Below are 23,812 nucleotides of genomic sequence, written 5' to 3'. Positions count from 1 at the left end.
TCTCCAAGTATGAGACATTTTAATAGTATCAGATCTGTCGGAGGCACTCTCCAAGTATGAGACATTTTAATAGTATCAGTTCTGTTGGAGGCATTCTCCAAGTATGAGACATTTTAATAGTATGAGACATTTTAATAGTATCAGTTCTGTTGGAGGCACTCAGTTCTGTTGGAGGCACTCTCCAAGTATGAAACATTTTAATAGTATCAGTTCTGTTGGAGGCACTCTCCAAGTATGAGACATTTTAATAGTATCAGTTCTGTTGGAGGCACTCTCCAAGTATGAAACATTTTAATAGTATCAGTTCTGTTGGAGGCACTCTCCAAGTATGAGACATTTTAATAGTATCAGATCTGTTGGAGGCACTCTCCAAGTATGAGACATTAGGTTCTGTTGGAGGCATTCTCCAAGTATGAAACATTTTAATAGTATCAGATCTGTTGGAGGCATTCTCCAAGTATGAGACATTTTACAAACTTCATAATTGTTCAATACATTTTACTAGATGTATCCTAGTGTCATATTTTAGAAACTATTCTTGTGTCAGCGAAATTTATAATTATCGTTTATCTTCAAACCATTCTACAATTATCGTATTAGTCTAGGTCATTTTGAAAACATTGTTCACGGTATACTTATATAAACAAGTAGAAATTAAAAAGGCCAAAAACTAATTGTACACCAGTTTATATCAATACTATTTATGAAATAAATATTTGAATGATTTACATCAAGTTCGAAAGACTCCATAAACGAATTAAAATTATGGGCATGCATATTTCTAAAACGATCTAAAGGAACAATCAGTGAGTAAACTAAAGTGATAGGCAAACTTGTTACTAAAGCTGTTTCTAATGAACCATCCATGAATAAACAAAAGTAATAGGAATTCATATTACTAAAACTGTTTACAATAAACCATCCTTCAATGAACTAAAATGATTGTAGTAATGTTGATGAAACTGTGTATATGAACACTCCATGAATAAACTAAATCGATAGGAAGCCATGTTGCTAAAATGTCTGTAATAAACCATTAAATTTCTTACTTTTAGTATATCGTTTCACAATTTTCTTTTCTTTTTACAAACAGTAAAGGCAGCACTTCGTACAGCAGTTAAAGTACCACACTATGGAAGTGTAGGTTTAAAGTTCACGTCCCGTCACAACAACAACAAAACAATAATATTCCATGGCTTGCGACAGTGAGAGTGTTATAAAAGTCACAGTCAAATTCCATTTTTTGGGTAAGATAAAAGTAGCCCAATTATTGGTCGTGTGTACTGTTCCTTTCTATTCCATCACCTCAAAACTCGGAACTGCTAAGGTTAAATAGCCCTCGAGTATATTCACGCGAAATTCAACAAACAAAGAGGCACTAACTGATTACCAACTTCCGTCCCTCGAGCGTATCAGTTCAAATTTAGGGAAGGTTACAGCAGATATTCCTTGAGTAGCTTTGCGCGAATATCCGAACGCATTCAAACAAACAGGTGAAACTCTTCATTAAACATTGAGAGATAAATAATTTTGTCGTTTCTCGTCCAAAACACTCTATTAAGTTTGTGCAAATAAATAATATTATAAGTAATCAAAGTTTAAATGGATAATTGTTACCAGACGGTTTAAATTAATTAAAAATCAAGGCTAGAATAATTTACTAGAGTTACTTGTATTATTTTCAATAGAGCTCAAACACGGCCCGGTGCGTTGGTAAATATTCTTCAAACAAACCAATATCTTCCCATGTTGGAAATTCAGTAGTTGAGTACAAATATACACACAAAAGATTTAATATCAAGTATTGTGTTGCTTCGAATTAGTGGTATGTTATACAAATGGAACACTAAATATGTTTCACCTAGAGTTATACGAACAATTATATTTCCAGCTTCCTTCTTACGTGTAGCTCAAGCTAACACTTTTAATTCTGGACAGATATCTTTGATTCAATACCGTATATAAGAACAGCTTTGGTGGGATCTTGTTAAAAAGCTTTGTTCTAGTTTTATTTTTAAGGTTTTCATTGCCTTGAAATATTTAATAAATTTTTTTCGCTCACTTTAGCCTCTCTTTTTTAATAAGATTATGTGACAGAAGAAAAAAACAACACTTGCCTTATTTATGCCTTACGTTCCTTATTTGTTTTTTTTGGAATTTTGCGCAAAGCTACACGAGGGCTATCTGCGCTAGCCGTCCCTAATTTAGCAGTGTAAGACTAGAGGGAAGGCAGCTAGACATCACCACCCACCGCCAACTTTTGGGCTACTCTTTTACAAACGAATAGTTGGATTGATCGTAACTTTATAACGCTTCCACAGCTGAAAGAGCGAGCATGTTTACTGTGACAGGGATTGGAACCTGAGACTCTCAGATTACGAGTCGAGCGCCTTAACCACCTGGCCATGCCGGGCGTTTCTTATTTAAATGACAACAACTACGTAATTGTAACACTAAATCACTTGTAATGACACGTGCCATTTGAATTGTATTGTAAGTCCTCTCACGGCCAAATGATAAACTTTGTTTATAGCAGGAGACGTTTAACTGCTTTCTTTTTACATTATTATTACACTCTAGATCTGAACGATGAAGCTGGACGGTTATTGAATTTTGAATCAAAGGTAAGTACTGCTGTCGATGCCATACGAAAAATAAAAAAACAACAACATTTATTCTTTAGGTCTCGTATAACGGGTTATTAATGCGAATAATTTTAAAGACATCCACGGATTTTTACATGGTTACCATTTCAATCGTACTTTCGATATTCGTCTCGGTGTCGTTAGTCGAGCAAATCGCAGGTGAAGTCTACTGAGAGTTTAGCTAGTTGTGTTTGTCCGTTTTTTAATTTCGCGCAAAGCTATACGAGGACTATCTGCCCCAGCCGTAATTTAGCAGTGTAAAACTAGAGGGAAGTCAGCTAGTTATTACCACCCACCGCCAACTCTAGGGCTACTCTTTTACCAGCGAATAGTGGGATTGACCGTCACATTGCATCGCCCCTACAGCTGAAAGGGCTCGATGTTTGGTGTGACGGTGATTCGAATCCGCGACCCTCAGATTACGAGTTGAGCGCCCCAACCGCCTGGCCAGTTGTGAGTTGCTTGACTTTTTTAATAAAGAATGAATAATATATTGGGTTGAGGAATAATTCGTGAGCGTTTTTTCAAGTTAACAAAATATATTCATAAATGAAACGCTTTCGCAAAATATTTCATGTCATTTGGTAGATAATTTTTTGCTCTAATAGATGGTGTGTTTGATTTTCATATGTCTTTAATTTTTGCTTTCATTTTCAGCTCATTAAATGGAATGTCAAGTGGACAAAATCGAGCGTTTTCGACACCATCTGCTCTTCGCATTTAATTTCTTGCAATTTCGTTTAAAACAATACATACTATATAACTAGGTATTACATGAAATAAAGTATCATAATAAATGTTTTGGGTGTAATGTGTTCATACATTGAAGTATTGTATAGTCTTGCATGTAATGCTTGAATGAAATTATTTAAAAAACGCTCACGAATTATTCCTCAACCTAATATTTCAGGAAAACAATCGTGAATAATTATTTATATGATGTCTGTGTATCTCTTATGTTGGAAATGTTTAAATATATGAGCGGCAATGCATAACTAAATCATTTCTCTGTGTACGATAATCCAGCGAAGGCACCGAAAATATATTCATCTTCTACGTTATAAACTTCCAAGCGACGTACTGCGCATGACCACTATACTGTGTGTTACTTTTAGCGAATTAACCATAGCGGCGTCTATTTTCTGTAGATTAATAAACATGTAATCTTTAACGCACTGCATTATTATAGAACCGCTCTGTATATCATCAATTACAGGCTTATTTCGTTCTGCGACACATACACAGTATGCCGTCTTCACAACGGGAGTTCAGATGCAAAGCCATTATTTCAATTAATTATCTAAAAGCATTACTCTCCAAATGTAGTCCACAAGATTTAGAGTTTATCATTCTCTTGTATTCAAATTGAAGAGTCTTTTTTTTAATTTGTTTAGAGTTAGCCACATACAGTTGAATTAAGGCCACGAGTTCCCATATTTTCATTCAATACACCATTTTGATGAATAAAGTAAATAACGTTAAACAATTTAGAACATTTTGTTTTTAGGAAATTAAGCACCGTTACAATACCTTTAATCAATATAATATAGTTTTATACAGGCTTGCCCATAATGATGACCTCAATAGATGCACCAGGTGGTTAAGGCGATCGACTCTGAGGGCCGCGAGTTCGAATCCCCGTCACTTCAAACATGTTCGCCCTTCATCCGTGGGGTGCGTTATAATGTGACGGTCAATCCCACTATTCGTTGGTAAAAGAGTAGTCCAAGAATTGGCGGTGGGTGGTGATGACTAGCTGCCTTCTCTCTAGTCTTACACTGCTAAATTAGGGACGGCTAGTACAGATAGCCCTCGTGTAGCTTTGCGCGAAATAAAACAAAACAAACTATCAATTGAAGTTGTTTTTTTTTAAACTTTTTTTGCTACGAGCGCGAAACTTTGAATTTCATACTTTTTTATTGGTTCGCTGTTCATACTATCTAAAAGTCATCAGTTTCATAAGACTCACATGTCATATGTTGAAATATAACAGTGAAGTAAATTATGCCTTTATTTAGATTTTCAAGAAAGACATTCAAATGGATGATTTAAGAAACATATATAAGTTACTGTTTAACAGTAACTGTAAACATCTAGTTTTGTTTGATGTAAATAACCCGTACTAAAAGGTGGTTCACAAATTCCCATAGTTTAGAAACGTATACGCCATTTTTTTTCTCTTCTAAATCCCCGTACTACAATGATAACATAAAACACGCCAAAGGTGGATTACCTGAGTTTTATTAATATTTTCTAAGTCACTCAAAACTATTTCATATAATATCTCATTTCACCTAAAGTAAGATCTTCAATCTTATCACCACAACCAGCTTTCATAACCACTATTTAAATTATTGGTTGATTGTCAATAGGCAGTTTCTTCATCATTTTAAGTCAAAGCAATGCGTACTTTATGATATTGAAAAACAGCCTGAATAAACATTACGAGGAAAAATCCGCCGAGCCGTTTATTTATTTTGCCAACCCATGGTGTGACTAACCCGCGAATGCAAGATAAAAGTTGGCTGATAGTTACTTAAAAAAAAATTGAAATATTCTGACTAATATAGCTTTCGTTATAAGAGTGAATGTTGACATTGGTTTTATGAGAGTTTTCATCCTGTGCCAATATAAACTTCGAGAGTATCTTAAAGTAGAAGAGTTAATGAAATTGTCCAGACGTATAGGGTTATGAATTTCAAACTTTTATTACTTCTGTGTCTTCTGGTGACGATCTCAAATATTTAGAGTAAATAATTTCCCACTAATTAAAAAAAAGAACCGTGTGGTCGTTTTGAACATTTCTAACCACGTTATGACTAAACGTTTCTTAGCTATTGCTTGTGCTAAAGTAAACTTTTAATAAAGCTGAGTTAAGAAATGAATATGTTTCCTTTACATATTACAAACATAATCAAATCCAAAAGAGGTGTTTACCTATTAAAAAGATAAGAGTTTTTTATTATTATTATTAAAGGATTTTTTTTGTAATGCAACAAAATATGACAAAAATATACTTCTATCAGTTGTTTTTATCTTCAAAATGATTATAACTTTGCTTTCACGGCTAATATTTACATAAACAACAAATGACTTCTGATAAACTCTGTAAGATGTTTTGAACCGAACCAACAGCTAAAGCGTGATAAAGATTTTTACTCAACGAACAGCATATGTTTCGTAAAACGCACGTGATCAACATTAATAACTGGGCTGTCCTTAGCGAGCTACTTGTGAAGCCTTGTGTATCATAAAAACACCCGTAACCAACATTAATAACAGAGCAGTTCTTAGCGAGCTACTTGTGAAGCCTTGTGTATCATAAAAAACACCTGTAATCAACATTAATAACTGAGCAGTTCTTAGCGAGCTACTTGTGAAGCCTTGTGTATCATAAAAAACACCTGTAATCAACATTAATAACTGAGCAGTTCTTAGCGAGCTACTTGTGAAGCCTTGTGTATCATAAAAAACACCTGTAATCAACATTAATAACTGAGCAGTTCTTAGCGAGCTACTTGTGAAGCCTTGTGTATCATAAAAAACACCTGAAATCAACATTAATAACTGAGCAGTTATTAATAGGCTAATCATGAAACCTTATGTATTTATACCTCTGCAAGTCTTTTACAAAATGTGTGCACTTTTAGTAGAGTCTTAGAAGATATTACATAAATATCCTTTTTTTTTTTACAGAAAATTGAGAAGTTACAAATAACAAGTATGTTCTAAGTTATTTAAAATAATATACACATCAGAATACTATAATATTTAAAATAATATACACATCAGAATACTATAATATTTAAAATAATATACACATCAGAATACTATAATATTTAAAATAATATACACATCAGAATACTATAATATTTAAAATAATATACACATCAGAATACTATAATATTTAAAATAATATACACATCAGAATACTATAATATTTAAGGACTAATTTCTTCAGATCGAATGACAATGTTTACGAATTCTGTCTAGAAAAAATATTTATCAAGATTTCAGTTTTTTCCAGATTTTTGCCATTACGAGTCATGTCTAGGAAAGAAACCCTTTATCAGGGCTTACGTTCTTTCCAAGTTTTTGTCATTGTTTGGTTTATTCAGTCGATTTCAGTTTTACGTAGACTAGCCTACATGTACATACATTTTAAGCCTTTTTTAAATAGCTATGTATATTTAACAAGGTAATAATACTATGATTGCCAAACTACACAAAATAAATATATTTTTTAACGTGTAGGGAATCTAGTTTTTGTAACTATTTTTAGAATAGTAAGCACAAACGTGTTTCAACTTAGATATCAGGCAAACACGTATTACACATATTCATGTTTAGCATACAGACTTATAACTAATGTATATTATTCGATGAATGAAATTCAACACGAAATAATTATATACACAGTATTGTCAATACAGAGAATGATAGAAAACGTCACAAATAAAACCAGAGGTAATCAAAATATATTTGAAAACATTACTGGAACACGTACTTGATCAATATCGTATTAGAATCTGACAAAGACTGAAACACACACATATATATACACATGAATATACTTTGTACGGTTTTAAGACAAAACACAGAAGAAAAACGTTTCCAAATCAGATTTCCTGATGGAATATCCAAGGTGATTCTGTTTTGCATACATGTTCGTTCTTCTACAAATACAACTTCAGCGTGGCTCTCCCTATGGGAAGTCCAGGAAATTAGTTATTTATTCAGGTCGCTATGCCGAACGTAAACTTCATTATTTATCTATTTCGTTTACATTCTTCATAAAAGACTAGCCTCATGCATTAAACAAAAGACAAGAATAAGTAGCTATGGCTCAGAATATTTACATTAAAATGGATGGAAAAATTTAGATCGATAAGTAGAAACTCAGTACATGGTTAATAGGCTTTAGGATACCGAGTAGCATAAGAATATTGCAAACCGGAAACAATATCTTTAATTATGTATGAATATTTAGTGTAACGTGTGTATGTTTTTTTGTGTTTTTTTTTTTTTTTTTCACAGAACTCACCATTTTTGCCTTCTAGTCTCCCTCTTCGGCGGGTCATAGGCTCTGAATCTGTGTACGTGGCATCAGAGTTATTATCAGAAGTTGAAGAGGAGGAGGCCCCCCTACGCAGCGAGAAAGATAATCTTCCTATTGGATTAGCAGTTTCTGGGGGATTCATTACGGGGTCTACGTGCGTTGTTGGTTGCTGTTGCTCCCGAACAGAACCCGCTACAGAACGGGAGCCTTTTCTTGGAAGAGATGCGTACGCCGGGTACTGGAGCGGTTGTGCCATAGGGACGACATTGTTTCCCTTTCCAGTTCCTTGCCCGTAGCGGTTTTCCCGTTCCATCTCTCCTTCGGAACCGCTGACACCGCTGTAGTTCCTACCCGTGAGAAGCTCCAAACTGCTGTGAGTGCTGTAAGAACGGCCACTGCTGCCTGTTCCACTGCTGCTGCCTTGACCTCTACCTCTGTCTGAAGAACCAATCAGATGGCTCGTCAGGTGTCAAGCAAAGGAATCAACTACCTTTTTTTTTTTTTTCTTTTTAACTACACTGCTTCAAATTACGGTGTTAAAGAGTGTTTGCAATATTGCATATTTACTGTTTAATTATTCAAATAATCTAATCGAAGTGTTTATTTAAATATATATTGCCATTATAGATTGTGCTTTTTACATTTTTAAAGATAAACTCGCGTAAGTAGGCTACAAATACTCATATAATATTATCTACTATCTTTTCTAAGAAAATAAAGAGAAGAAATGTTTGAGGACTCTAATGTTTAAACATTGTTGTGAAACGGCACTTTAAAGAAAGATTTCTTTTTAAAATTCTACTTCCGACGCATAGACTTTATGTATCATACATACTAAACCATGATTAATGAAGAAGCTTCAGTTGAGAATAGTCAATAAACTGAACAGCAAGATTTACGTATTGTTGAAAAATAGAAGATATGTAGATATAATCTCGTCTGTTCTATCTACGTGATGAACAAAAAAAAAAAAGAGATATATTTAATGAATTTTTTTTTCAATCTCTTAGTTAAACATAAGCGATCGTCTTCTTAAGTGTGAAATTTCATTATATGGCTCTAAAATGAATTAAACAAATCTCACTAATTTAAAACCAATACCTATATACAAAAACACTAGAATGAAAGATAACATGTCCCGTTTTCTAAATGTTACGTCAGGATTTGGATACTTCAATAAATGTTTAACATGTAATTTTTTTAAGAATTAGTCTTTCAGTGTTTAGAAAGAAAAACGAAACTACGGCGTTGTTTTCGTAAAGGACACATCCGAATATAAACTATAATCAGTTTTGTTAGAGCACCAAGGTAAAATAAACTTCCAATCGTTTTTTCTATATATATATATAAATTTCTCCAAAGATTGGTAATAAGTTGCGAAGAAATGAAAAACCGTTAAATTAATCACTATGGCAAAACATTTAAATTCCATTCTTTTAATACACTGTTATACAAAGATAGAAATTGAATAAATAAATAAATACAATGATGTTCTCTAAAAGGTAAGGTTTTGGTTTTGGTCGTATAGAAAAAAATTATTAGGCATTTAAACGAATTGGTGCATTTAGGAAACGTTGCAGCAAGATGAAAGTAAAATGTTCAACGTTGGTTCTTTGAAACTAATTTTAATGTTTCTCGAGATAACAATTACTGTATTAAGTTAATCTTTTAATTCAACAGTTTAATCAGATAGCATCATAGTTGTAGTTTTATCTACAGATTCAGTTTTAAAATAAATACCGAGGCTTCAAATTTAACCCAATGGAACTTACGAGACGCAGCTTACAAAAAAAAAAAAAAACTTTTGAGAAAAATTTGTTTGAATTTAGGCACAAAGATACAGTGTGAACTATCTGTGCTTTGGTCATCAAGGGTATCAAAACCCGGTTTATAGCACTGTAAGCCCGCAGTCATACCACTGTGTCACTGAGGGGCTTTTCAGAGAAGACACTAGCGAAGTACACTACTAACAAACACACAAAACGAAGCACTTTATTTCGAACACTCTTCAATGTTTGCGACACAATAGCCACTTCCTTGTACTCGTGTCGTTATTTCACTTCATTTTTTTTTTTCCGTTTTGTTATTGGTTTGAATTCGATACTCGTAACTCACCACGTATTTCAACAACAAAAGTACAGACGGTTTTAAAAACAAGAATAAAAATGACCTACAAAAGCTACAGAATTTTCTGACTCAGGATACTCTAGAAATTAGCTTCAAGTTTCTTCAAGCAAATAATAACAAATAACAGCAAAACCTGAACGTGTCAGATATAGCTTGCACGAACTTTTTATCATGTCTCTAGAGACTCTAACGGAACGAAACAAAGTTTAAACGAATTTACATTGCGCTTTTTGTTGTTTTTTCTTTCAAATTCGTTTTGCTGAAATATGACTCAAGGAAGTATAATTTTATGAAAGTTTAGTAAGGCAGTTTTGAAAATTCGATATTAAGGTAAACTGGACGAGCTAAGAAAAAGTATGCGATGGCTGAACCGAAGCTGATGATTTCACTCAACACGAAGGTTAAGCATTTCCTTCGAAATATATTTGTGTAGTTTTTCAGCTGATGAGAAAATACACAGAACATGAGAGGTAGGGGCTTTGAATCACATTAGGTTTCAGTTTTCGTTTTTTATGTAGATTGCCGGAATTGATTTCAAATTTTTTTTTTTAACTTTCAGAGATTAAAGATTTTGATTTTTTTTATTATCGAACATTTACGAAGGCTTAGTTAAATATTTCTCTGGAAATTTCTTACGCCTCTTGCACGGAAAATTAACATTTGATAGTATGTAGTCACCTATCGCAGATTCCGTTGCAGGAATCAATTTGTTTAACATTAAAAAAAATACTATTTCAAAAGCAAGGCAATATGATAATAAAAAAGCTAGAGAAAATTACTGTAAGGAAAATAAACGTTTACTTTAATTCAGCCAATCAGAATAGTTCCAGCAGTGGAAAAAAAATGTGGTGAATAACCAATGGTGATGGCCAGTTGAAATAAAAAAAACAAAAAACAGACAGCCGGTTAGACAATAAGGATAACACAAAATACAATAATTTGGTTAACAACTGACGAATTTTTGAACTTACTAAAATAAAGACTTCAACGAAGCATGTGATCCAATCTTCCCCGTACCTTTAAAGTTAAGTCTGCATAGCTGAGTTAACAGAACGAATGCTTAAGATAGAAGTAAAAACAATTTTGCTGTTTAAAAAAGTAAAACTGCAAATAAATGTTGCGAAATTTAGTCATTTTGTTTTTTTTTTTATTTTGGGCACTGAGACTTTTACGCTGAAATTTAGGGAGAGTATAAGTGTAAAACGTCTTAAATCAATGGTGCTTGTTTCGTTTTAAGACTTCTGGTCGTCTACAGCTGTATTTGTGTATCTTCCTTCCACAAACCACCTCGTAGGCTGTTCAGTCGCATGGGCTCGATTTCATAGCCAATTTAAGGCATCTAATGAAAGTTAGAAACCATGGCAACGAGAAATAAGCGGAGACCACTACACATCGTCTTGGTCTGCTCTGGAATATCGTTTCGTGGACCTTATTTTAAAAAAATATTTTCAATCTTTTCTCCAGTTTGAGTTTAAGAATTATGCAATAGAAATACATGTAACTTACAAAATAGTTCTTAATTTTTTTATTTTAAAAACTAATAACAATAAAAAAGTATGAGTTCTTACCATAAGTGGGTCTAGATGAGGACAGTATGGAAATGCTTATTAACATAACAGGATCTAAGTGAGGGCAGAATGGAGACGTTTATTACCATAAAAGGATTAAGTGAGGGCGGGATGAACTTTTTAAGCCTTTAACAGACACAGTAGACACATTTAAATAAAGATTTCTTCTGTTATAACATTCTGGATTTCTCTTTCGCAGTACATTGTGTTCCGGTAAATCAAAATTTTAATAAGTGATTTTGTAACTGCCCCCAAATAAAGACAAAGGTACTAATCTGAAGGTATTAAGTTGTTTGTTATAATGTACTAATCTGAAGGTATTAAGTTGTTTGTTACAGAGGTAAATATGAAAGTATCGAGTTGTTTGTTATAGAGGTAAATAATGTTTTGTTATTCTGTGTTGTTTGTTACAGAGGTAAATATGAATGTATCAAACTGTTTGTTATAGAGGTAAATCTGAAGGTATCAAGTTATTTGTTATAGAGGTAAACCTGAAGGTATCAAGTTGTTTGTTATAGAAGTTAATCTAAAGGTATCAAGTGGTTTGTTATAGAGGTTAATCTGAAGGTATCAAGTTGTTTGTTCTAATGTGCTAATCTGAAGGTATGAAGTTGTTTGCTACAGAGGTAAATATGAATGTATCGAGTTGTTTGTTATAAAGGTAAATCTGAAGGTATAGAGTTGTTTGTTACAGAGGCAAATATGAATGTATCGAGTTGTTTGTTAAAGAGGTTAATCTGCAGGTATCAAGTTGTTTGTTATAGAGGTAAATCTGAAGGTATCAAGTTGTTTGTTATAGAGGTTAATCTGAAGGTATCAAGTTGTTTGTTCTAATGTGGGTATTAAGTTGTTTGTTCTAATGTGGGTATTAAGTTGTTTGTTCTAATGTGCTAATCTGAAGGTATCAAGTTGTTTGTTACAGAGGTAAATATGAATGTATCGAGTTGTTTGTTACAGAGGTTAATCTGAAGGTATCAAATTATTTGTTATAGAGGTTAATCTGAAGGTATCAAGTTGTTTGTTCTAATGTGCTAGTCTGAAGGTATCAAGTTGTTTGTTACAGAGGTTAATCGGCAGGTATCAAGTTGTTTGTTACAGAGGTTAATCTGAAGGTATCAAGTTGTTTGTTACAAAGGTTAATTTGAAGATATCAAGTTGTTTGTTATAGAGATAAATCTGAAGATATCAAGTTCTTTGTTATAGAGGTTCATCTGAAGGTATCAAGTTGTTTATTAAAGAGGTTAATCGCCTTTAAAAACGTTTTTTTCGTCTATTTGTGTGACAAAAATCAGGTAATCTGTCGGTGTTAATTTTAATAGGTTTTTTATTGTAACAACTATAAAACAAATGAGCAAGGTAAAAGTTCAATGCCTCAAAAACAAAGAACGGTGAAAATTGTTTCACCTAGTCTGGTGCTTGAAGATGGAAATCGTTCAGCTCTTCAGTTTTGAGGCTTAAACAAACAAGAAATAAAAACATTATATTGATTGGGCGGTCATAGATTCCTGTACTGTATCTATAATTTTGTTTTTATAGTTAAACTAAGAAGGCTATCTGTTGCCGTTCTTAATTTCTAACTACTAACGAGAGTAAAACCAACCAGAGGGCCAAGTCATGCTTTTTAAAAATTGTTGAGAGCTGACAAAGATTTAGCGGTTTTATGCTAAAAAATATAAGATGTTATACAAAAACAGTTATTAAAATTTCGTGAGTTGAAAGGAAATCGTTTATTGAGAAGAAAAATGTGACTTCGATTGCAATACAGCAAGAATGGTAAAGCGAAGTTGCTATAAAAACAAACGAACAAAGTTATTCAGTTACTTCTTGAGCTATTCCGATTTTTTTGCAATATATATAAATATATAATGCGCTTCTAATACGTCGTAGTCAATTTCAGTTTGTAACGTTTATTTTCTAAAGTGAGATTGTGTTATCTCTGAGGGCAGAGTCCAGAATTCATAATTGCAATATTTCGTGTTTATATCCAGTGGTGGTTGTCGCCTTTCCTGCTCTCGGTCTTGAGGTCACGCATCCTCAAGTTTTCCCGTGAGAATCCACAACTATGATAGAAATAATCTCTTATATGGTCAAAATCTGAGCACGCGTAACTATATACACGTTGTTATTTATTATGTAAGTAGCCCTGTAAGCGGTAGACAGAATAGAGAATACACCCGTTTTCGATTGAAAACACATTGAATAATTTACAGATGATGGAATTATACATAGGTAAAAATAAAAGAGGAAAACGTGGTTGCGTTTCGAAAAAATAAAATATGAAAATAATAGTTTAAAATCACGAAGTTGTGAGGGAAATTGTTTAGTTTTTCGTTTATATGTTTCCAACTGAAATATAGCAAATCCCTAATAGCTGAATGTTGCTTTGTTACTTGCTAATGGAAATACAGATGTTACGTAGACGTCCTCAACTTTGAACTTCTGATCAGAAGGATGACTCTCAGCCAATCAGAAGGACTTGCCGCCAGCTACATCTTTGAACAAATAACGGGATAAGAAGTCATGTTGATTTACGTTTCAACTTATTTTTCTGGCTATGTAAATGTTTATCATTTTCAGTGACTATAGTCTTTTATTATCCTTAGTGCATAAACTATGTTCTCGTTAAACAGTTATGCCTTTTAGTATTAAGCTTTTCCAGTGTTAAATTTATATACTTTGTCTAATGGCGCACCATGATCCAAATTTTATTAACATTTCTTATCTTCCATTAGTAGGAAATAAATGTACGAAAAATAAAACAGTTTTTTTGTGTTTATGCTATTTGAAAGTAGACATTCTGTGTTGCTGTCCATTTTTGTGTGAAAACTTTTTTGTTAAAATAAAATTTGGTATTTTAAAACTCTATGTTCTTTTTGAATTACTCATGTCTATAAACTAATAAAACATTAGAGTGAACATGATTTTATAACCTGCGTAAAATAACTGCGTTCTGCTGTAAGGTAGAAAGACTCCTTTATAATTCAAAATTCTCCAATATATTAATGACACGGGTTTAATGGTTCCAACTCTCATCAGATGTGTAAATATATATGTTACAAACGTGTTGTTTAATGGTGCCAAATCTCATCAGATGGGTAAATATATATGTTACAAACGTGTTGTTTAATGGTGCCAACTCTCATCAGATGTGTAAATGTGGATCGTATAAATGTTTAATGGTGCTAAATATCACCCAATGGTTAAATACAGATTGCAGATGTCTAGGTATTAAAAATGCCTAATTAATCTTATTTTGTCATTCTAATTTCTTCTCTTTGCAAAAATGATGTTGAAATATCATACATCTTTCAAGTAGCATTTTGTAACTTAGCAGAGACAAGTCTTGATTTGAACTTACAATTTACACTTACGATAGAAAAAAAAAAACAGGTTTTCTTTTTGAGTCTTCGGTGGTTTCATAATTAGTTAAAGTAATTGAGTAGGTTTCTTTACATTTTTATCATTAATTATACAGTTATTCAGAACTGCATAAACGTACGAAAGTTTTTAACTTACTTTCCTAACTACGATCCCATGTCGTATTCTGAGGTAAATCAGTAACCATTATAAAGATTGTTTTTACTCTAATATTCTCCTTAATCAAAATAAAGATTCGTTATTCTATTTATTCTGGACTAAATATGGGCGAAACTTCTAAGTGAAAAATTCCATGTTCGAGCAATGCTGACCAGAGGAAGAGAGAGAAGTCATCAGCATCAACCGTTCAAACAAATACTCTTAACAGAACCAGAGAATGAACTGTCACATTTATAACTGCAATCAGCTGGAAATACTGGAAACTTTCAGCAACGTATCGTATAGACTTTAGTCCTTGGTCCTTTTGTTCGCAGCTCAGAGCACTACAATAGTCCTTCTTCTTCTTACATGTATATAAAGATGCTCGTATACAAATTAAAAATGAATAAACTAATTAAAACAAATAAAAACAAACCCTACCTGTTTTATTACTCTGTACTGTGAAGTGATTTACATTTAAAATAATCTTTACGGATTTACTGAAATGTAGCAGTTCTTCAGAAACAGAAATCCTTTAGCCACATTTTACGAGAGCATCTCATATGTACACGTACCGTGAATAAATACACACTGACGCGTTAAAACGTGTATTTCGAAGTCGATGCTTTAACTAAGAGCTTGAATTTGCAATATCATGCAAAGACGTCAGTTGCAATGAACTCCATCAACCAAATAAAGAACAAGAGGTGCTAGAGAAACTGTGTGAAAGCTCCTTCAGTTTGATAGTTTGAATGCTAAACGTTTCAGACTAATTTTTCCCGTGCTTACTCATAAGCAGTTATATGTTTTAAACACTCAAAGCTTCAAGGATTTATTTTGCAAAAGTAGGCAATATTGCTTCTTAGCTCTTGTGTCACGAACCATCGCCAACTGTAAGCCATATTTTCCCAGAATTAAACATATAAATCAATCTCAGATTATGCTTCACTATCAGAAAGCAATACGTGGATGATCTATACAATTAGCTCTTCGTTAATATTACCATCAAAAGACATTACTCTTAGCTCCTACTTTATCAATTAAGTAGGTTCCACGGCCTTATGTAATTTATAAAGACGTCTTTCGTCGATTCTGCAGGAAGTATTTTGGGACAGGACTTGTATTTTTTTTTTTGTATTTAGTGACTTTTAACTCTCTTTTCACATACTTACCTAATGCGTCATAATGTGATGGCCAATCCCACTCTTCGCTGGTAAAAGAGAAGCCCAAGAGTTGGCGGTGGGTGGTGATAACTAGCTGCCTTCCCTCTTGTCTGTTATCGTCAAATTAGAGACGGCCAGTGCAGAAGGCCCTTGTGTAGCCTTGCACAAAATTCAAACCAAACGTGTTGGATAGTAACGAACCTGGCCTGGATTGGTCAGGTGGTTAAGGTACTCGAGTGGTAATCTAAAGGTCGCGGGTTTTAATCCCCGTCACACCAAACATGCTCGCTCTTTCAGCCGTGGGGGCGTTATAATGTTACAGTCACTCCCACTCTTCGTTGGTAAAAGAGAAGCCCAAGAGTTGGCGGTGGATGATGGTGACAAGTTGCCTTCCCTCCAGTCTTACACTGCTAAATTAGCGACGACTAGCATAGATAGCCCTCGTGTAGCAATCATATACTTATCTAACAACATGCAGCTATTGTTAAGAGCTACTGAGATTGAAATGCAAGAATAAAACTTGAGGTAGAAGAAACAGGTACTTAAGTTTAACAATATAGATATTCAAAAAAAGTTTTTGTTTGTTTGCTGGATTTTGTGCAAAGCAAAGTGAGTTTATTCTTTTTCAATTTCGCGCAAAGCTACACAGAGCTATCTACACTAGCCTTCCCTAATTTAGCAGTGTAAGATTAGAGGAAGGCAATTTGTCATCATCATCCAATGCCAACTCTTGGGCTTCTCTTTTATCAATGAACAGAGGGATTGGCCATCACGTTATTACGTCCTCACGTGATCATGTTTGGTGGGACATAGATTCGAACTCGCAACTGTTGGATTAGGAGTCGAACGCCTTAACCACCTGGCCAAGCCGGGCCAGCAACGTGAGAGCTATATTCCCATGGCTGTCCCTAATTTGGGGCTAATAAACTAGACGGGAAGCAGCTACTCATAGTAACTACCGCCAACTCTTTGGGATATTGCTGACAGACTAAATATTGGGATTTAACCGTCACTCTTATAACGCATTACCGGCTTCAAAGTATAGAGTGCGAATGTTTTTTTTTGTAAAAAAGAGGTACTTGCCGTGGAACCTCACTTTCACATTTTGGGTCGTTAACTGCTGGGGTACACATGCCCTCTCCATTCACAAAAATACTAACCATGAGATTTTTTTTTATATTATTATTGTTGAATTTCGCCCAAAGCACACGAGTCTTTAATTTTGGAATGATAGACTAAAGGGAAGAAAGGGAGGGAGTCATCATCATCCACCCCAACTCGTGGGTTACTCTAATTAAATATCTAAATTTGCCCTTCACTCTTATAACGCACCTGTGACACGCAAATGCGGAGTACCATTGTATTTCCAGTTGCCACAGGGAAAAACCAAGGAATTTCCGATTCATAGTACGGCACGATAACCGCGCTATCCTTTTCCAGCCAAAATAGTTAACCTTTCGTTAGGAAACCGAAATGCAAAGGTTAAGCAAGACTAATGTTCAGTATTGTTGGAAACCCAGCTAAGCAAGACCATGATTGCCACAAAAAGGAAGATTAACCTCTTAGTATAATCTAATTACTAGGGGACAAGTAGTTTCTACACATGTTCTTTGCCTGGTGATACTGAGCAAAATTTTTAGTTGCTAAGATACCTAACAATATTTGAAACTGAAACATTGTGAGAATTTTTAAATATTCTAGTCTTGTTTGTTTATTGAATTTCGTGAAAGGTACTCACGAGCTATCTGCGCTACCCGTCCGTAATTTGAAACCAATACTAATTATTAGAGGTCAGATACCCATTGTCAACTCTTGAGATTTACCATAACATTATAGCACGACTGAAAGGGTGAGTCTTTTCGGTGAACGCAATTCGATCTCATGATCGGTAGGTTGCGAGTCCGGTACCTAACCACCAGGCCATATTGTAAACTATGTAATGTACCCGTTCAACGAATGTGACAGACAAAGAGGACACGTGGAGTGATATAGTGGGCTCAATCCGAACGCCTAAAACTCTATGTTATTCCCTAGTGGATGGGGGTGGAGGGAAGGATAAGGTTACATGTCAGTTTCGGTCCAGCGATTCATCGGTTGTAAAGTAGAGACACACAACAAAGTTAAACAACAGATAAGGCAAGGTTTGATTCAATAAATCTGTTTTGCAGTCCTTAGCAGTTAGTCAAGACTCGTTAATATACTTTTAGCTGTTTTGATTTTGAGGTTGTTCATTAGGACATCTCGAGTCTTCGTTTATGGTGGTCAATAAGCAAGTTCAGTAATGTACTAAACTCACTTTGCCACTGTTCTTTTCTATTCCTTGGCTATCTTTCTTTAAAATCAAAAAATTCATTATTTTGCCGTTTCTCTTTTTTTGTCGTTTGTTTCTAAACGCTTTCTTTTGTTTCAGCCATCTAAGCGCTCGTGGATAATAATATCTTTCCCTCCTCTTGAAATGAACTGGCTAATATAACAGATGAACTTCGTCCACCTTATTCGTTTTTACATCATTTTTTTTATTCTCTGTTTCCAACCCAAGGCTATTATTATATTATGTTTATCTTACTCTGTAGCTCACGCGGACTTTTTTTTTCGAGACAACTGGCCAATAACACGAATATTTATGATTTCATCACCATTGCTGGATATTACAGGTTCAGTCGGCGCCGAAAGCAAAACAACTAATGAGAAAGTTAAGAAATGTATATTATCGAATTACGTCGTGGAAGCTAAGAAACTAATGTACCTAAAAGCTAAGTAATGCTACTTTTAATGAGTATTTAGTTTTATAATATATTCAGCATTTCCTTCTCTATAAGCTCCAGGCATCTTCATATCAAAGTAAATTATTTCGTCCATTCAGCCATCGGAAACTATGAAAAAAAAATCTATCCAATCAAATAGAAATCACTAATGCGCATATTCTATTAGCCTCGTTATCAGTTAAAAAGAAATTTGGAAGGAAAGAAAAAATGTCATTATAAATATTAATTATTACATATTAAATTTTCGTCTATTTCTAAGCTTAGTCTCTCTTCTTCAGTGTGCAGTAGAGATGTACAATTAAATAAATTATTAGCGTGAAAAGAAAAGAGAGAATTTGTAAGTGTGTTTGTCAGACTGCAAAATCTATGTACATCTCGCATAGCAAGCTAGGCTTCAACGTCTTTAACTATTGCACAGTTATTTATATATTGCCATTAGTAACTGCACTCTCGATAAACGAACACGGGAAACATGATCTTTATGAATTCGTACTTCGGGGAACTGATGGGTGAGCTATCGTGATACGATTGAGCCATCTGTAACTTAAAGTTCTAGGTTCGTGAGTCTCTGGATCGAAACTAGCTAATATAATAAAGCACTTGAAGTTCAGCGGCCGGAGCACTTTGGTCACTTTTCTTATTGACTCGTACACTCTCGCAATAACAATCATTTTGCCAGACGAAAATTGGTCGAGAAGCCCAACACAGAACTGTGTGCGTGTACATAATTTCAGTGACAAATTACGAGCCTCCTTCCAGGAACGATTTATGTCTGAAAGAAGAAACATTTTTAAACTCTTTGTAACAGTTTAAGTTAAGTGACCCGGTTATTCTGTCCTGGAATATATATATATTTAGTCACACCCATGTATCTATAAATGGTCATTGTCGTTGTGTGATATACGTAATCACTATTGAAGACTCAAAATGAAATATTCTTACTGACGTAACAAAAGTCATTATGTCTTTTTGACTTTCTAAGCTTAATAACCGGGATTTCCTACCAAGGTTTCTGTACGTTGAAAGGAAAACTCCAGGATTTTAGATATGTTACAGTTTTTGGTAATTAGTCATTAGAAATTCTTGATGATGAGAAACCCACTTGAAATAAAAATGTATCTCAGAAGGGCTGGTATGGATACTAACACTTTTACTGATAAGCTTTTGTATGTTTTGGATTTCGCGCAAAGCTACACGAGGGTTATTTACACTAGCCGTTCTTAATTTAGCAGTGCAAGACTAGAGGGAAGGCAGCTAGTCACCACCACCCACCACCACTACCCACCACCAACTCTTGGGCTACTCTTTTACCAACGAATAGTAGAATTGACAGTCACATTACAACGCCCCCACGGCTGAAAAGGCGAGCATGTTTGGTGTGACGGGGATTCGAACCCGCGACCCTCAGATTACGAGTCGAGTGCCTTAACCACCTGGCCATGCCGGGCCTTATTGATAAACAGAGAACAACGTTTCAATCTCCCTAGATGTTAACCTGAAAATGACCTAGGAAGGTCGAAACGTTGTTCTCTGTTTATCAATAAAAGTGTTACCCATACCAGCCATTCTAAAGTACACAGTCATCAGAAAGTGTTACACGGCCGAGGGAAAGGGAACTGAAAAAGAGAACATCTTAGTTCAGATAACTAGTAGCTAAGTCTTTGATCATTATTCATCAGTAAGTTTTACCGAGGAATAACTCATGGGTAGAAAACATCGAAGTCAGATAATTAAGTAGGAAAATATTAAGTGTAAATATACCATGTTTGTAATCAGCTGTACTGAAAGAGTTCTTTTTTCAACAGAATCAACACATCCGAAACTTGTTCGGTGAATCCCAGGCCTTTGTTTGTATGAGAAGTACAAACTCTTTTTAATATTTTGTCCCCAGATAGCCCATTGGGTAATTATGTGCTTAAAACCAACCGAATCTTTTTTTTTTATATACGAAGAGTCTATTCTTCCCTTACTCTTGCTGAGATCTTAAAATAATTTAACGAGCATTTGTTCATTCGTACACTGGGACCAGGACTTAACAACGTAAGTACCATATTTAAATTATTTTTAATGTTAATGACTTGTATTACTCACGTATATTAACTTGAACATAGCCTAATATTTCAAGCTAATAAGAATATATTTTTTCCAACCTTCTCACAATTCACAAGTTTACTTCCATTTTTTAACAAACACGATGTGATTTATAGAAGTAACGAAGAATGAATTATCTTAGAAGAACTACTTTTATTGTTAGCCTGGAGTATACATATTTTTACGAGCTGTCTGGTTATTAAAGGTATTATATAACTGAAAAACCTTTTCTTTGATATCTGTTTTCATTAATTGTATGCTTAAAGTTCAGCAGTTTTTCTTATGAACAAAACAGTTTTCCATAATTGTTGTAGGCAAACAAACGTATTGCTTTGCCCTGTAAAAAGGAATTTAGACATATTTGAGTTGGTTAAGGCACTCGACTTGTAATCTAAAGGTCGCGGGTTCGAATCCCCATCAGACCAACCATGCTCGCCCTTTCAGCTGTGGGGTCGTTATTAGGTTACGGTCAATCCTAATATTCATTGGTAACAGAGTAGCCCAAGAGTTGGCGGTGGGTGGTGATGACTAGCTGCCCTCCCTCTAGTCTTACACTGCAAAATTAGAGACGGCTAGCGCTGATAGCTTTCGTGTAGCTTCGCGCGAATTTCAGAAAGAGACAAACAAATATATTCGAGTTATCCAACTCCACCGACGTTCATTCCATAACATACCGACTTATTTGAAAGCTTGTCTGTTCCTTTTGTGTTAGACGCGATATTCATTACATTATTGAATATGTTTGGCTTATTTCATCACACAAACATTACCGTATTTCTTTGTATTATTTTACAATGTTTCATGAAAGACTCTGTTGGTCGGGTTTCTAATGCACGAAGTGTTTTATTTTCTCTTTTTGTTAAATTCTCTATGTCTTGTCTCATGAAGCTAATGTTTATGTGTATATAGAGATATATGTACATGCGATCCCAGCCCTAAATACGCTTGTATTATTGAATAACTTACTGAGAGAATCGCAGAATCTTTTAAAAAACACGTATGAAATTAGTAAAATATAGCATTTTGGAATGGTTGTAACTCAAAAATGATTTTTTACGCCAGCATACATAACACCTCAGACACAAGAATGAACTACGAACATAGTACATTTTTTAATAAATTTTCTGAGAAGCGTTATTAAAAATAGATTTTAACTCTCTGAGAATGGAAAGAAATTAAACAACGAATGAGGAATTTCTTGCTAAAGAAATAACTTTCTTTTATAACACAAATAACGATTTAGTTTGGCATTCATTTTAAAAAGATATTAATTCAATGATTACATCATAAATATACTTTTCTACAATATTTACTGGAAAATATTGGAACTACGTATTCGTGGCATGTAAGATGAGTAGATACTTCACGATTACTTTCCATTGTTCAGCTCTGTCTACCAAATCCAACAGTTGTTTTCCATAACCGGTTTCTCCGAAATAACAAATATAAAGAAAACGACACTGGTTTTTTGAGCGAGAAGGCATATCACTGCTAATTCCTAGGAAAGGTCATGCTCTGCGAATGCAGCTTACTTTCGTTTGGCTTAATTACAAGTAATGGAGGCTTTGGGATATTTATCTGGAACGTGTTTACAAGTCACAAAATGGGGAAACCGATTTTCACGAAGGAAATGTGATCAGCTCTTGTAGAATTAGCTGCAAGATAAATCCCTTCATCACACATATCACTTCTTACAAACCGAGCCCAATTTGGTCTGGAGTTAACATTACGAATAATAGTTAGTGTACTAATGCGGATAAATCTAGCGATTTAGTGTCACTGACTGAAGAACTACCATTAGCACGGTAAATCTTCTTCATGTCGTGAAACATAATAACACCCACGGTTTTGTTCAGTTTCTTATCGCGAACATTATTGCCAAAGAGCTAACTTTGTGGCCTTAGAAATACGAGCACAGATAATTACTGGAACATCTGTTCTCAGACGTTTATACTTCGTTTCGTAAATGTAATTTTTGAAACATATATGCACGAAAAATAATAGAGATTACATCCATCAACACGTTTCTGGGGATTAGGCAGTAGGATAGATAAGTCGAACTTAACCATTAACGAAGGGAAGCGCATAGTATTAAGTACTGTTCCATTTGTGAAATAAAGATAGAAGAATGTTGCATTACGCTGCTAGATATTGATTTCCGAGAAAAGGGTAATACATTAACTAACTTGCAACTTCAAGTTCTACTGTTGAGAAAGACGCGCAGAAGACTGTGGCATAGAAAGCACCTATTTTACGACGATATGAATAGAACAGAGGCTCATTTATGAACTTTTGTTGATACTTTTTGCGAAGAGGATAATGCATTAACCAACGTAACGTGTAACTTTAGTTTGATGTAGGTTTAAACGTACAGCAGATATAATATGTTTAGAGGTGAACTAAGGGAAAACCAAACATTCATCCAGAATCTTCATATGCTGAGATCAAAACTATAAAATAAATAAGTGCAGAAACCTATACCACAATAAGATATAGAAGGTTATCTCTGTGTATAAGATGAGTACTTTGACTAGTAATATTATTCACAATAAAAGAAATTCTCCAGCAAATTAATTTATGAGAGATTTCTCATCAGTGGTTTAAACTTTGCACATCAGATTTCAATTTATTGTTAGTTCTATAACAAAGCTTTCATTTACACTGATTAGAAGATGTAACTATCTTGGAAAAACAAGTGTACACTGGTTTTCCTTTTTCACGAGTTATTTTAAAATTTTTATAACATTTATTTTCCTTCTACACATTGATTGGTAATATATATATATATTTCCAATCTTGAAATAAAATTCTCTCAATATTGTGGGATCTCTTTTCATGTTTTGACCATGGGCTGACTGTCTTCTGTCAGCCGCAGAGA

The 23,812-nt window shown here is 34.2% G+C and overlaps 1 protein-coding gene across 8 annotated transcripts in view; it reads right to left on the bottom strand.

Annotated features, from left to right (window-relative positions):
* LOC143231058 (teneurin-a-like) overlaps nucleotides 1-23,812 on the bottom strand; it is a 473,661-nt gene that overhangs the window by 80,120 nt on the left and 369,729 nt on the right. For 6 of the 8 annotated variants that reach the window (XM_076465565.1, XM_076465567.1, XM_076465566.1 and 3 more), the window contains one exon: nucleotides 7,690-8,142. The exons of the other annotated variants lie outside the window; for them this stretch is intronic. In XM_076465565.1, the coding sequence (XP_076321680.1) occupies nucleotides 7,690-8,142 (453 nt within the window). The remainder of the gene's footprint in view (nucleotides 1-7,689; nucleotides 8,143-23,812) is intronic. 8 annotated transcript variants of the gene reach the window in all.

This window comes from Tachypleus tridentatus, chromosome 10, assembly GCF_004210375.1.
Source record: "Tachypleus tridentatus isolate NWPU-2018 chromosome 10, ASM421037v1, whole genome shotgun sequence".
In the NCBI taxonomy this organism is placed as follows: domain Eukaryota; kingdom Metazoa; phylum Arthropoda; class Merostomata; order Xiphosura; family Limulidae; genus Tachypleus; species Tachypleus tridentatus.
This window is presented reverse-complemented; position numbering and strand designations above follow the sequence as displayed.